Source organism: Leptonotus elevatus, chromosome 2, assembly GCF_054856555.1.
Source record: "Leptonotus elevatus isolate MCC_2025b chromosome 2, RoL_Lele_1.0, whole genome shotgun sequence".
In the NCBI taxonomy this organism is placed as follows: Eukaryota; Metazoa; Chordata; class Actinopteri; order Syngnathiformes; family Syngnathidae; genus Leptonotus; species Leptonotus elevatus.
In genome coordinates, this window is record NC_141240.1 from 5,371,022 (window position 1) to 5,386,647 (window position 15,626).

Sequence of the window (15,626 nt, forward strand, 5' to 3'; positions counted from 1 at the left end):
TCAAGTATTTTCAAAAGTATAATTTTTTTCACCATAGTGATTTTTCACAATGTTCACACTTAGTAAACATAGATCAATCCTGTCTTTAATGATACGCTTGCAATTCACAAATTAACCCGGACTTTAGTGTAAAAGTAGTTTTGGAGTGGTCATACCTTAGTGTTTTCCTCTAATTGAGTGCCTCTCTTCCATGCCTCGGAGAAAATGGAGCTCACAACACTCTGGGAGCGACCATGAGAGGACCCCGTGTCCACACCGCTGTCTGAATGGCCTGAATGATTGGATTGCGATTCTAGAGGCATGAATAAGGATGGAAAAATAGAGTTAGAAACTTAAAGTGAACAGCATCTTGTTTCTTCATACTGAAAATGACCTACCATGTATACTTGCAGAACTGGATCCTGATCGAATGCTAGAGGTAGATAGAGAGGACCAATCATAGGCTGCCTCTGTTCTTTTCATAGCCTCCTGGTAGTTCATATAGAGCTGCTTCCCATACTGGACAGAACACAATCACACAGAGGTTTTTACATTTCGACACAAAAATAATTTGTGTTGGACAGAAACCTGATCTTTAGTGGCTTACCTTTGCAATTCGAATTCCATTCACCCACTGGTGCAAGGTCCTGACATCATCACAGCACAGGTACTTAATATATTGCGACTTCTTCTGGATCTGTGGATGCTGGATGACAACAAAACGTAGTGCATGTCTTGTCATGAAGAACAATAAACAGACAAAACATGTCCCCTGCATATACCTTCAAAGCCAGGCAGTAGTCAGTAGGAGCTTTATATTTGCTGCGATAGTCTTGACCATAATAGACGTTCACATGGTCCAGTTGCAGGAAGCACACGAGATCTCTGGATGCCTACAGAAAACGGAGATGACGTGATGTGCAAGACTTGACTTGTGAAGTCTAATGTAAGATGGTTGCTTAATGACCTTGCGGGTGCCAAAAGTCAAACAAATCTGTACAGAAAGTGCAATGAGGTCCCAAACAGGAAATACCAAGCAGCGGCCCTCATGATTGTGGTTCTTATAAACAAAATTTAAATTACTGTCGTTTTTTTCTAAATGGTGGGACTTGAGACTCACTGACCTTGGCTTTGCCTTTGGGGACATAGTAGATTCCAGAAGCCCTGAGGAGGAAGTAGCGCTTCTTCCATGACTTCTTGCCATCATCCTTGAGCCACAGCACACCTTCAATCTCAGGCACGGACACGGAGCCACCGCAGAAGCACTCCTGAAAATGGATGTGTAAAAGCTCTTTTGTTGCTTGAAGGAAAAGATGTCATTGTGCGGTTGTTCATCATCCCACCTCCAATAAAGCCTCCTTATTCCTGTCAGCCATTTCGGAAGTCTCTTTACGACCCAACAAATAGTTCTGGATGGAGAAGATTAGTTGAGGGGATGGAAGGAGGAGACAGTCTTAAGTCAGTACTTGCTTTAGAACTTTCCAGCACAAACACAGTTTATTGTTTAAAATGGGATCTCCATGAGTTTTCACAATGGTGAAAACTATTCTTCCCGGGGTCCCTCACAGAAACTACAAATATAAAACAAACATAATTCTTTACAAAATCAGAATCAAAATAATCAACATCATTTACCGAAACGTTCCCAAATGCAAACATAAAATAAAATAAACAAACAGAAAGGAGCCTGCAGCTAACATCCTAGAATCACACTGTACTACCAATTTTCACATTTCATCACATAATTCATTTATATACAAAGTTATCTAACATCATTCATAATTTCTTTACCAATTATTGCTTGTATGGGGAAGATGGTTCCAGTCACTCTCTTGTTTGCAACGTAGGCATCACAGCGGATGCATAAACTATGTGTTTGTGTCTATAGCCTGACAAGTGTATTCAGCATACAAGCCATCTCACTGGTCGCATGTTTGTGTGGAGGTGTCAGGCATCTACCTGCGGGTTCTTGAAGAGAGCATATTTCTCGATGCGCTCAATGAACATGAGCTTGTTGTGACTATCCCGTGTCCAGTTCAACAGATTCTCCACCAAGTTCTCGTGGTCCTCGAAAATACGTTCTGATCAAGAGAGGAGATGAACCAAAAGTTTCCCCATCATTTGATCGAGATTATGCACAAATGACAAGCAATTGGAGGAGTCGGCCATTGACCAAAGAAGACCTTACAGACTGTTAACATTTTCACATTTCACATTTTGCACAATTTGGTGCTGCTGATTCAAATGAGTAAATGCTTGGCCTTGGTGGAGTTTTGTGCTCAACGTGCCACTGTAGTGTCCCAGCCAGCAAATTTTGGTTCCCAGAACATTCTGAGAACCCCTACAGTAACGTTCCCCCAGAGGTTAGGTTGGTTCAATTTTGGTTACTCCTTGGTAGCTCCTTAGTTGCAATGGCAAGTTTTTTAATGTTCTCTTTTTATTTACCTTTGACACAAACTTTAAAACAACTTTTAGTTGTACATATTACTTATTGTATATATATATATATATATATATATATATATTTTTTTTTTTAAATACATCAACTTAAAGTGACATTCATAAGCTGTGCACTGGTATGAAAGCTGCATGCTTAAACACTACACTGAATGTCAGCTGTGCCAGCCATCCTACAAATTACTGATTCTTGTAGTGCATACATTTGCACAGCGCCAGGTGACGCTCGTTTTCTCTACTCTCCAACTATCTTGTTAAATTAAATGGCTATAATAAAACTGCAATATCTATTATTTTAAATGCTAAAAGCGCATTGTGCTTAATGAAGTTAATAATAATGCTGTGCTAGATTACCCTTTAGATAACCAAATACTGACGTTCTTTAAACGTTTGGTGGAAATCCGTATAACGTTACACGCAGCTACAACAATGTCCTCCCTCTGGGCAATTCTATTTTTGCAGGGGTGGATTATGGCTTAGAAATAGCATTAATTAAAAAAATTGCATTAATTTGGTTCAGTTAGGGCATATCTTACCCATTTGGAGCTCAGTAATGGTTTCCACGAGAGACCAGTCTGGGCTGTAGCCACAGTGAGACTTGTCCAGCAGGCTGTCCAGCACTTGCCTGACCGTCTGCCTCTCATCCACCATCATGGTCTTGGAACTCTCGTCTGACATGTGCACCCTGATCACCAGCTGGGAAGGTGGAAAAGGAGATGACGACAAGTGATGGTTTATTGCTGGAGCGACTTTTATGTGACCTAGTTATTCTACCGGGTCCAGCGGGGTGAAGTCGATCATCGGGTATTGAGGTTTGTTGCAAACACTGTACAAAGAGGTATTAACGGGTCACAGTGTGACCATTAAAGACCAACTTCCAGTAATCTGGTTTTGCATCTAAATCACAGCAAAAGTCGAGGAAGATTAAACTCGAGTGAACGTGACGAGCACATGCATGTGCCAAATCCAGCCTTGCGCAGCTCGTCCTGGTGTGAAACTGAGTAAAACCCTCAATTGCTTGACCTCGCCATCTCCTTTCACTGATCCCAGCATCCAATCAGTGTGTGGCTTCAAGAGAAATTTGGATGAATGACAACGCTAAGAAAGCTGCAGACATCGGGAGTCTGGTCTGATACATTTGTCAGTCTTTGTCCAGCCACAAAACCAGAAATAACAGTTAAATAACATAATTTTCAACCCTACTCTGAAAGCTTCAATGTCAGAAGGACATCAAATTGTGAGACATTTAGTACCAATAGCACTAATAATCACCCTTTTAAAGCCTTTTACTTCTGCAATGCATATAAAAGGATTTCTTCTTAAACGACATTGCTCCCTTACATAGAAGCAGCTCGTTCATTGAAGAAACAGCAAAAAAACAAAACAATCTGCCTCATATAAATGGCATCTTTATATGGAGGCGTACACGCTATATCTTTCTTTGCAACCTCTTGCAGATGCACGCTCACAATCAAATGCTGCAATGACCTACTTTTGGGGCTGTGAATGAAGTTCACAAAGGAATGCAGCATGCAGCGAATATGACAAGACAGCCGTATCGACACGAGTCACACAAGCTTCTGATGATGAGACCGAGCCAGGAAGAGACACACAAAGAAAGACGGCCCTTACCTTTTTGACCTGCGCCTCTTTGATTTTCTCCAGGGCCACTCGGATCTTCTCTGCCTTCAGCTTGGCGGCGTGCTCCTCCTGAATGGTTCAAACAGGAGCGTGGTTAATAAACTCAGCATTCACACACACATTAGACTGTTTGTGTCCTCATAACCTCGCTTCATCCTCACCATCCCTGAGATTATTCATCTACTACTAAGACCAAGACTCTAACTTCATTAAATAATCATCAGTGTTCCTTGGTGGTGCAAAAAAAATGTCAGAATGCATTTGTTTTTCCTTCCATGCCTCTGCTTTACTCACCTGCCCTCTCCAACAAGATGCCATCACCTCCATTCTGTACAAAACGTCTCCTCGTGTTTCAAGTGAACAACTGATCAGAAACAAACGCTGTAAAGCCAAGTCTCATCGATTACGACATCGGTCCGTTGCTCGCTCAAATATGGCGATTCAGTCCCAGTTTATGGTTCCCCTCTAGATTCTTATGGAGCTGCAGTAGCTCCCTTTGATCCCTTGTATGAGGAAAGCGAGACAATATGGGGAAATCCCGAGAGAGCTACATGCTTTCGATGAGCGTGGGATCAGTTCAGAAAACCTCCGTGCCCTCCAGCCACGGAGGATATTGGAACAAAAACATCAAAATGTTCGGTCACAAATAAAAAAGGAAAATGACTTCAGAAAGAAAAATCTTCCATGATAGTGATGTCAGGAGACGTGCTTAATGACAAGTGCACAACTTGACTGCTAGCATAAGTAAAGAAGGATGCCCCTCCCCCTTCTAACCCTTCAGTCTCTCTCGCTCTCTCTCTGCCTGGTTTAAGAGTGTGCCCAATTGAGGGACCCCCACAAAATAGCAGAGTGACTGTTCTGCCAACCCAGGGAGCTCCATGACTTGTCTCTCTTTGAACCAATCAGGCGATGGGGGTGGGGGACCGTGACCAGGCCTGACCTCAGTACTAACGCACAAAGACAAGGATAGAGAAATCGAGTAAAGTGTTGAATATTTGAAGTGTTTGCACGTTAGCCGAGAGAACTCAAGGTGGGGGCATCGAGGATTGCGCCTCAAGCCTCTTACCTCCTTGACCCAGACTACCATTTACACATGACTGGCTCCAGCACTGTTTGGCTGTGTAGCGGCAGGCTTTTAGTCGCTCTTTAGTGTGTAAAACAGGGTCAAGAGCGTTGTGCAGGTTCTGCGGTCACACTTTAGCTTTATCTTAAGCACTTACATGCGCACAGACACACTTTTTCAACCCGCACACACACACTATATTATTCACATCCAAAAATGGAGCCAAATTCCAGCAGCCCTCATTTCATCCTCAGCCTTTACAAAAACTCCACAGCTAAACAATGAACGATCGCTGCGTCTCTGCTGAATATTTGTACACACCTATGGGGGTGAACGTTAATTGTGATGTGTAGGCACTAATCACATAACAAATCGGTGACATGCAGAGAAGCAGAGTGTGTGAGCATTAACTCAATAAAAGGACAAAACACAAGCATGTACTTGAAGAAATTCACCTTAGTCAGGAGGTGAGAAGGCTTTCCAGCTATGCTTTTCAGAATAAGCGAGGTTTCTTGGTCCAGATAGGAGTGCTTGGGGTGAGAAGATCAAAACAGAGCAACAGAGAGGAATGGGAAAATAAAGAAGTCAATGTCGGGTCATTCTTGGAGGGTTAATCATCGTTATACACTACTCACAAAGCTCGGGATATTTGACTTCGGGTGAAATTTTCAGCATGCACCTCAAAGGCACGATAACCTCTTGTGAATTTTGTCATTTAAGTCCATATCACAGAACAGCAAGTTGTACAAAAGTACTGAAACAATGAAAGGTCGGGCATGTGCATTGAAAAGTCTAGAGAAGGTCAAAGTAAGTTCACCTGTAACCGTGCTGATGACCATGCTAGGTTCATCCTGAACTTTGACCCCAGAGCTGATTATCCTTACTTTCTGTGAGTAGTCTATATTTGCTATGAAGTGTGGAAGGGAGAGTTAAGTTCAATAAATGAAAAGGTGGAGCTTCTAGTTATAAGATGAAGCAAAGAAGCATTGATTGTGGAGAGATGAGCTGTACTGCGCTTTACAAATTTATTACATTCAGTATCTATCATTGTATGTCATTTTGATATATACGGAGGACCCCCAATATCCATGGCCGATAGGTAGCGACCAACCCTCAAAAAAGGCTAAATCCCATGAATAATTGACAGCCATTCAATTACATTGTGGGGATATATATATATATAACATATTTTTAACCATTACTTTAATTATTAATTACTGATTCTGTCCACTTAGGGGGACTGCGGCATAAAGCTTATATTGGTGAAATTAAAAAGTAAAGTAAACATTTTTAGCAATGTTTTTGTACAAGATAAGAGGCTGAAAACTCAAACAAGATCACATACAAAAGCTGCAGAAAATATGATGTCTCTACAAACAACATTGTTGAGTGCCACTGTCAGAGAGACATTAATTTAGCAATACTTTGTTTTTTTATTGTTGTAGTTTAGTGACAGTTGATCTACTACAGCTGTTTTTAATATTACGGTTGCGTTTGAAATGCCTCTCGGTATGATGTATGTGCAGTTCTACACCACAACCGATATTAAAAACACATATACATCTCCCACAGTATAAATCAATATGGATCATTATCATTGAAAAGGCAGAATATCGGGTACAGTTCTTGCATTAGATTATGCCTAATATTGTGGCCGGTGCGTGCATCTTCAGGCTCAAGTAATAATATCAGGTGGTCATATAGAATCAAGTTAACATGCATGTGCACACACACAGAAACATACACAAACACACACATGCACTTACAGTGGCCCGATCCACTTCACCCTCTTGTGAGGTGAAGTCAAGGTGCCGCCTAGCCGTTTTACCGTTGGCCCACTGCAGTGTGACATGCTGGAAAGTGCATGTGTGTAGATGAAGATAGAAGAAATGATGCAAACAAAATATGAACACATGCAAGGTTGGCTGGAAAGTCACAGTGCATGCCAAACTTCACTGAATGAACTGAAACATTGATTGTTTCTCACTTTCTTGTGAACCTTACCCTCAACAATTGTTAAAAATGTCTGAGAGTGAAAGGAGTCATTCAGGAGTAGTCACGCTTAGAAGATTACAATGCCTTATTAGCTAGCTACCCAGCGCAATAACAATAAATGTGCTGTATTGCAAACACATGCAGCGTCTCACGTGCTTTGTGGTTAAATGTACACCATAACAACCAGATTGAGGCCAATTAGTCAACTTTTTTTCGTCAGCCTTTTATGCCTAATCTGATTGTTATTGTAAATGCATACAGAAGCGGACACACAATGTGAGCTAACTTTTTATGTCGTACCTCTGTGCTGGTTTGGTTTTGTCTCTGTACGGTGGGGCTGCTCCGTCCATCCACCTCTCCAGCCGTCATCCCTTTATCAATGTCCAGTGAGTCCATACTGGACGCCGATGCACATGCAGAGTTTACGCTCGACCGCTGGGACGGAGCCTCCTGTTCGCTGACCGCACCCACCGAGCCCGTCCGCCGATGGTGCTGTCCGCCCCCGGACGAGCCGGATGAAGGACGTCTCAACGTGGTGGAGGAGAAGGAGGACGAGGACGATGAGGACGACGAAGAGGTCTGACGGGCGGCTTCATCCATGCTGAGGGAGGCTTTCTCCAGCTGAGAGGTGATGTCATCCAGGGAAATGTTGGAGGCCACCGGGCGTGTGTTGATACTGCCGCCTCGCACCGTGTTGGCCGGAGACGCCCGCGTGCTGCTACTGGTACTTCCTGTTTGAGGATTTATGTATTTCAACAACACATTCCCTACATTCACAATAGATAGTATTCACATGACGTCATGTGCCCCACATTGTGTGCCGTTCACGGGTCCATGGAATGTCGAATGGGAACGGACAAAAAAGTGTCCGGAATTACAAAGATAAATCGAACGGATTTCCAACCGACAAAGTCTACCAAACTGTGTTCTGACCATTTTTTATAAAGTCATTTGCTCCCAAAAGCGTATAAAAACGTTATATTTTAAATATTGACATGGTCCCAAAAACGGCTTTGATTCAGCGTCTGACCTGAAGAGGTCGCTTAAAGCGCAATGGTCGTTTTTACAAAAAATGGCCAGCAGGTGGCAGCAGAGTATAAGAGATCAACCAGGGCCATGTTGCAATAAACTCTTTTCCCCATTGTTTTCAACAGGTTTGTCAATAATACTGAAATTTAGCTATATTCTAATGCTAATTGTTGCAAAACGAAAACAGTAAAGCAGATAAGTGATGAATCAACAATGTTGTTGTTTTTGTTGTAACATGCTAGCACGTCGGGGAACTAGCTAACTTGGTTTAAAAAAAAAAAGAGATTCTTCACGTCGAATTTACAAATGTTAAATGCACATAGCACCCAATAAAAGCCTAAAGTACAGAAGACGCAAGAATGTCCGTGTTTTGGGATCGAGCTTTCCTACGTTAGAGTATACGTGATATTGCCATGTAGTCCGGTCGGGGCAGTAACATCGGCAAATGTTTGTAATCTAATCGATTCCACTAATCAAACTTTTTAACGTGTACCGCTGCAAGGAGTGTTGAGCTAAATCTTCCGCATACGTCTTGCTTACACAAGTAATGTTGACATTCATCAATAACAAAAGAACATTCGGTGTAAATACAGCTGAGTACGCTGGAAAGTTGACCCACCATGAAGGGCTGACGTCAGTGAATACTATCTATAAATTTCTACATAGATTGACAAACCTAGCCAACATGGATTAAAAGACTTGGGACAGACCTTTTTGGAAGGGGTGGGGGCTTGGGGCATACTGTCTATCACTTACTTTTACTGGTCCCAAAATGTTTGCTCATATATTGTATTTGAAAACAGTGTCCATGTTACAAGGCTATTTAACTATATTCTACTGCCCAGTTATGAACCTAAATTCCTAACAACCCTGACTCCCAGTACTTGTAAATCAATGGGACTACCTCCACTGCTTCCCCCTCCACTGGTGCCTGGATGCTTGGTGTTGGCACCGCGACCCCCTGTAGTGCGCTTGCTCTGACTCCGAGAGTTTGGCTTGGAAATGGTACTAAGCTCCTGTTCAATGGTACACAAGTCAGCCATCAGAGCATCCAAGTCTACTGTGTCGCCCTGGTTCAGTGCCTCTGCATGAAGAAGCGATAAGGGCCGTTAGTGTATATCTTTTTGGCGGGGGATCATTAATGAGATGACGGCTCACCATTTATGTTATACATTGAGAAGCGGTAGGAGAAGTTGGCAATGTTTGTCTCTTGCCTGAGAGGAGGCTTCTGCAGCGCCTTCTGGGGCCTGCCGTCATCCATACTCTATAAAGACAATACAAACATTTATGGTGATTGGTAAAAACAAAAATGGCAATGCTTAAGACAGACATTCGGTGGTATCCATCTGCTTCGTAATCACACACAAGATTGCTTGTATACAAAAAACAAAGGAGGTGGTAAAAGGAGAGTTGCTAGGATACCGAGTGTGGCAACAGGAATAGCAGTGTTCAAGTTGCTATGGTTACAGTCCCATCCTTAAACGTGTTTGTTAATCTGTGTGGTAACCTGTGTGATCTTGTCCAACTCCCCCAGCCAGGCTCCAAACATCTTGTCCAGGTCTTGGTCCTCCTTATCACTGTCCTCCTCGGCTCCATGATCCAACTCGTCATCTGATACTTGCTCCATCTAGCAGACGCACACAAAAGGCACATCAAAAGTTAGTTTAATGCGCTATGCACACTTCCAACAATCGCTCACGTGGCTCTTGTGGCTTAAAGTATAGCACAATGAGCAGAAATGTTTCTTTGGTGAAAGTTTCTGTGGGCTGCATCCGCATCATTGTTAGGTGTCCATCATCTACAAACCACAAGGATTACATGACGCTGCAGTGCCATGGAGACAATGCCATGCAAAGCAGTCTGGCACACTGTTGCAGTTGTGGAGGCAGGCAAAGCCAACCGCACCTGCGCTCCTTCAAAAGGGGATGACAGCTCCCTCTTATGGACTCACAGGGAAATGGTGAAATTGCAGATGTGTGCTACTTCAATTCAACATGTTCATTAATTTTATTTATTTAATGATCTCATTTACAATTGACACATTAGGTGATTGATTCATTGTACACGATGAGGCACTGTGCAGCAGACATTTATTCACGTACTATTGTACTATAATTAATATAGGATACAAAAGTAACACAAAAACACAACGCGAGGGTTCATCAACCTATTTGAAAACTGACTTACTGAATGTTTAATGCGGAGGGCTACACACTTCTGAAATAAAGTGGTGTTGACAGGCACTGATCATGTTAATGATTTCTATCAACAAAATGTAACCACCATTTTGAATGTTGACCCCTGTACAAGGCAATACAACATAACTGCTAGAACAGGTCTGATACAGCACTGAGCAAGAGTGAGTGCTGACATTGATCACCCCCGTTTATTTAGACGGCATGATGCTTTTCAACCTGTGGAATGAACCGCCATGCCAGCACTAGACAATGTCATTTAAATTCCTGACTCACAAGAGGGAGACAGAGGCATGACAAGACTGATGCTGTGTAAAAAACATTAGTCTCACAGAAACCATAAAATACTGAACTATGAACAAAAGTCAGCAAAATGTTACCAGTCACTCACATTGTACTTTTGTCTTGACAAAGTCCCCAAACAACCCTCACCCTAAACAGTAAACACCCCATTGTATTTTGCTCTGTATAGGGGTAAGCTTGGGATTTACGGAGTGACACTAACCATAAGCAAATAAGTTAGCAGCTGAAAACTGGAGTTAAATTTTTTTTAACGCTTTAAAGAATTTTTATTTATCTCAAGAGTTAGTTGGTGGTATATATTATTAGAGTAACTTGAGCTTTCATATAATTTTAACACATTTAAAAAGTAGTAGTAGTAGTAGTATAGCCTACCGTAAATTTCATAACACCTTCTGTAGAAACTGAACTGAAGTACAAGGGGGTTGGAGGCTCTGACCATATTTGCTTTGGGCCTCCAAATGACCAGCCACGGCCTTGAATTGAGCTAGCCAAAGTGTGATCATTTGGTCTCGTACATTTGTGACAAAGGCTGCTCGGAATTGCCACAACTCATGTTAATGGCACGACATATTTACCATCAACAATTCATATAGGCATTGTGGTAATATGTTGCAATTGTGCAGAGACATTTTCACTCAGCAGAGATTTCTTCCCTGATTGTTTATGAGTTGATTGGTGAGGTGACAAGTGGAAAGTGGGAACAATGGACAACGTCATGTCAGCTATTGGTGTGTTCTCAAATACATCACAACTATCTACCATGTAGCCTTGTGCTCATTTTCAACCTGTCAGAGACCTGCACAAGAGCAATGCTACGTTTGTAAAGTACATTAATATCACTGTAAAGAAGTTGCGTAGATCCCGTCCATTAACCACATATGCCAAATAAACGTTTCTTTTTTTTAGAGGTGCATATGAAAATACAAAATGCAAATACAGCTCAGGATGGATTTTTTTTTATGCGCTGCAAACATTTGCTGCGCACTTAAGAGGTTGAGAGCAGTGCACAATTGCTCACATTTGTAGCTTCGAGGGAACATTGCCTGGATGTGGGAGGACCAAGAGAGCAGGATGGCTTGAATCCAACTGTTTGCCAATATTCTCTGGGGTTCCTCTCTATGTGCAAATACTCACTTTTAACAGCTGTGTTTAAACAGCAATCAGCCTGCAGTTCTTCAAGTCACAGTTGCTGGTAGACACACTATACACGAACAACCATGAATATGCTAATTCTTTCCAACTGCAAGAAGTAAAAAAAAAGAAAAAAAAAAAGAAGGAAAAATAACCACAGACACAGAATAAAAAAAATGAAGACAAAAACAGAAAGTGAGTTGCTGTCATTTTAATGGAATTGTATCCTCAACGGTGTGCGCTAGTGCAGTTTTAAGTGAATTACCACCTGAGCCAGTGCTTTTAAGATTATGTAGTATGACCCAAGGGGGGTTTCAGTGGGCCGGTGGAAAGTGCATGTGTCCTAAGGCATCATTTTGTACCAGACTGCTTTGGCCTTTTATCTGCCGAGACTGCAGGGGTCCTGCTCTCTCGTCTGAGCATGACCGGCACTCATCTGTCTCCTGCGACTAAGGGTGGCTCAAAGGTCAGAAAGGGGGCAGGGTCAGAGATCGCAAGTCCCTTCGCTGTAAAGTAGTGGTGCTTTGTATGGGTAGAGATGACAAAAAGGTGCAATGCCCCTTAAACAGCTTTAAAGAATGTGAAGGCGCAAGCACATGACGAAAAGGAGGTAGCAGAGGAAACTATTTCTATCTTTAGACACTCATCAGAGTGTTGGGACGTTTGAAAAGCAGAGCAGTGTGTGTAGTTTTCCCTCAGTCTTTGCAAGAAAAATGACTATAGGTTTTAAAGTATGCCAACATTCAGTTCACTGGGAGGACATACATACATTAAACTACTTAAATGCTCCTAATAAATCTCGTACAATTTTTCATACCGAGGGTCAATGAGACTTAAAAAAACAAAAAACAAAAATTAACTTGCTGACTGTGCTAATTTTCAGTCACATGACGTGGAATAACTGATGCTGCCTAAAGCCAAATGTGGACGTTTCCAACTGCAACTAAGCTTTTATTTTCCATAGTTCCAAAAGCATTCATTCTTGCGTCAGACAGTGGCCTGTGGTAAATATTTATGAAGAGACTAGATGACAACGAGTGTTAACTAGAATGAAACTTTAGAGCAGACCTCTGGCTTAGCTGAGCTGTAAAAAAAAAAAGTGGCGCACCACATTTGTGTCCCTTTATGTATTAGGTACTAAATTAGCTAACAGTTAGCCTAGCCCTTCCTCTTCTTGTTTGTATTTTCTGGCAGCCTGGATCACAGAGAAGACGAGATATGCCAACGAACTGTAGCAGCCCGGCTAACCAACGTTCATATGTGGTAGCCATGTAGGCAGGGACAACATTCCCATCAAATACATCAAAATTCTGTCATAACCTGTTTAGTTTTCAACCATGTACAGCACAATCTGCCAGGATCCTTTGTTTTTGGTTTTCTTACCATCCACACACATGGAATGCACTGATGTCTCCTTATGAGTATCATTTCAACTTTAACATTTCAAACTTAGCAGTTAATCCTTTCATAACTAAGTAATTTAGGAAACATGATGGTTGGCAGGAGAATGAACAGTATAGATGAGTAAACACTATTGTAGTCAAATACAGTACACCTATGATGACTGAGTTTCAGTCAAGACTATTTTTGGACCTGGTCACATCCTTCAACATGCAGAATTACAGAGCAAGACTGAGGTTCTTTTTCCCAGGCCGATGACTGCAGACATGGCTAATGCCTGACCAATACTCCAAATAATTCTTTTGATGCCCAACAAACCACGAAAAGAATGCAGCTACGCAGGACAGACTATGATTCATCCCCTGGCCGTCAGCATGTGTTGAGCTGCTGACATTATGTCTGCAAAACACATTTTCCTTGGTGGTCAAGACAAGCCACTTTTTCTTCCAGGCAAAACAGAAGACAAAAGAAGTCAGTAGGAGACGCGCTTAAGGTAGGAGAGAAAATTTGCTGACATCTTCAAAATTTGTGATACAATTTAAATAGTGAAAAAGAGAAACATGCATGATGCATATGAATAGATCAGACTGTTCCCCCTTTTCTCAGAAAAAAACTTTTTAACTAATGTCATAAATTGAGATTTTCCATTAAATTACTGCCAAATGCAAGATATTGGGATTAGGTATGAAACCAGATATTACAGGGAAGGGAATAATCTATGTAGTGCAGGAACTGTACACCTGACTTCAGCCCTTGAGTGGCAGATGGAGCTCATATCATTCATGAAATCTTCTTTTGAGATTTATCCTCATCCAGGGACACCATTTTATGGATTAAATTTTGGTCTACTTATTTTTCTTTTGTGAATGTACCCCCACACACCAATTCAAAAACCAAGCACAAAAACTAATGAGACGATATCTTCCTCGGCTGGGAAACAAAAGCAGATCTGTTCTATTTAAAATGACACACACCAAATGTGACACGTGCCATAAATAAGGAGCGGCTACAACGGAAGGGTGCAACTGATGGTAGATGAGATGGATAACAGAGGGAATGATGGACATGGAGTGAGCCCGCCTCGGATGTGAATAAAGTGGAGAGTGCAATGAGGACAACAGCTCCAGTGTCATTAGTCAAATGTGACTGGCAGTGTGCAAGCAGAGGAAACGACGCACATTTACGGAGCCACGCGTTCTTAAACAAATGCACTGAAGCGTAGCATGACACAGTGAACAGCTTGGGCTTACACACCCAATTATGGGGGAGGGGCACAGAAAGAAGAGGGTTGGAATGGGCAGGAAGGTGGAGACAAGGCCGGCAGATGGACAATAAGAGAGGGGGGAGAGTAAAAATGAGATTGGTCAGCAGATGCAATGAACAACAGCGCCCCAATCTCAGACAGTGCATGAGCGAGAGAATGGTCGTTTCCATGGTGACCACACTCGCTCTACAGATACATGCACAGAATTGCCAGTCATCACTGCAGCGACATCACATGATCCACTCGCTTGGTCCTTTCAGCAAAAGTATAGGAATACAGTGGTGCTCTGAATTACGAGTGACTTAATTGACCTTTTTTTTTTTTTTTTGCTTTGACCTGTGAGAGCAGACTTGAGTTACAAGCGCTGTATGCTGGAAGTGAACTCAACTGAACTCCCTTCAAAACAGTTTGGTCCTGAAATAAAGTTTTATTATTTTTCTTTCCACTCCTAGTTTAAGATTAACTCTCAGACTAAAAATAAACCAAATAGTTTAATTGAAGACTCTAAATTGTCCCTCTGTGTGATTGTGAGTTCCTGTTGTACCCCGCCCACTGCCCAGAAGCTGCTGGGACTGGCTCCATCCCAACCCTTGTGAGGGTAAGCGGTTTAGATAATGGATCATTTAATCAACAGAGTGAATACAAATGGTGCAGCAACACATGTAGACAAATCTGACAGTATTCAGTCAGTCTGTATTTTTTTTGTATCCTTAGCGGAGAACAACTAATATTATTGTTGTGCTGATGAACTTAGAGCTGCATTGAGATGTCTCAATGAATAGTGTATCCATCTGATTGTCTCATATTACCCATACGCGACCACAGCAGACACACCAGAAGGCACAACACAATGGCCATTCAATTAATGCAGCCTCACTGTTTAATTATTTTTAAACTTACAGCGCACAGTATTTAATTACAAACCTAATTCCCAAAAAGTTGGGAGAATATACAAATTGTGAATAAAAACTGAATGCAATCATGTGGAAGTGCCAAATTTCAATATGTTGTTCAGAATAGAACATAGATGACAGGTCAAAAGTATAAACTGAGAAAAAGTATAATTTTAAGGGGAAAATATGTTGATTGTAAATTTCATGGTGCCAACAAATCTAAAAAAAGTTGGGACAGGTAGCCATAAGAGGCTGGAAAAGTAAATTGCCCCTAT

General features: G+C 41.8%; 1 protein-coding gene across 7 annotated transcripts in view; it reads right to left on the reverse strand.

The window, feature by feature from the left end:
* The window catches only part of raph1b (Ras association (RalGDS/AF-6) and pleckstrin homology domains 1b), a 36,831-nt gene that overhangs the window by 5,056 nt on the left and 16,149 nt on the right, over positions 1-15,626 (reverse strand). For 5 of the 7 annotated variants that reach the window (XM_086068368.1, XM_086068367.1, XM_086068369.1 and 2 more), the window contains exons 3-17: positions 9,672-9,791; positions 9,323-9,428; positions 9,069-9,248; positions 7,436-7,866; positions 6,907-6,993; positions 5,596-5,670; positions 4,069-4,146; positions 2,973-3,132; positions 1,939-2,060; positions 1,323-1,388; positions 1,104-1,247; positions 762-872; positions 587-685; positions 378-498; positions 156-292 (exon numbers count right to left, since the gene is read on the reverse strand). In XM_086068368.1, coding sequence (XP_085924494.1) covers positions 156-292; positions 378-498; positions 587-685; positions 762-872; positions 1,104-1,247; positions 1,323-1,388; positions 1,939-2,060; positions 2,973-3,132; positions 4,069-4,146; positions 5,596-5,670; positions 6,907-6,993; positions 7,436-7,866; positions 9,069-9,248; positions 9,323-9,428; positions 9,672-9,791 — 2,037 coding nt within the window. The remainder of the gene's footprint in view (positions 1-155; positions 293-377; positions 499-586; positions 686-761; positions 873-1,103; positions 1,248-1,322; positions 1,389-1,938; positions 2,061-2,972; positions 3,133-4,068; positions 4,147-5,595; positions 5,671-6,906; positions 6,994-7,435; positions 7,867-9,068; positions 9,249-9,322; positions 9,429-9,671; positions 9,792-15,626) is intronic. The other 2 variants (XM_086068371.1, XM_086068372.1) reach the window with 2 other exon arrangements.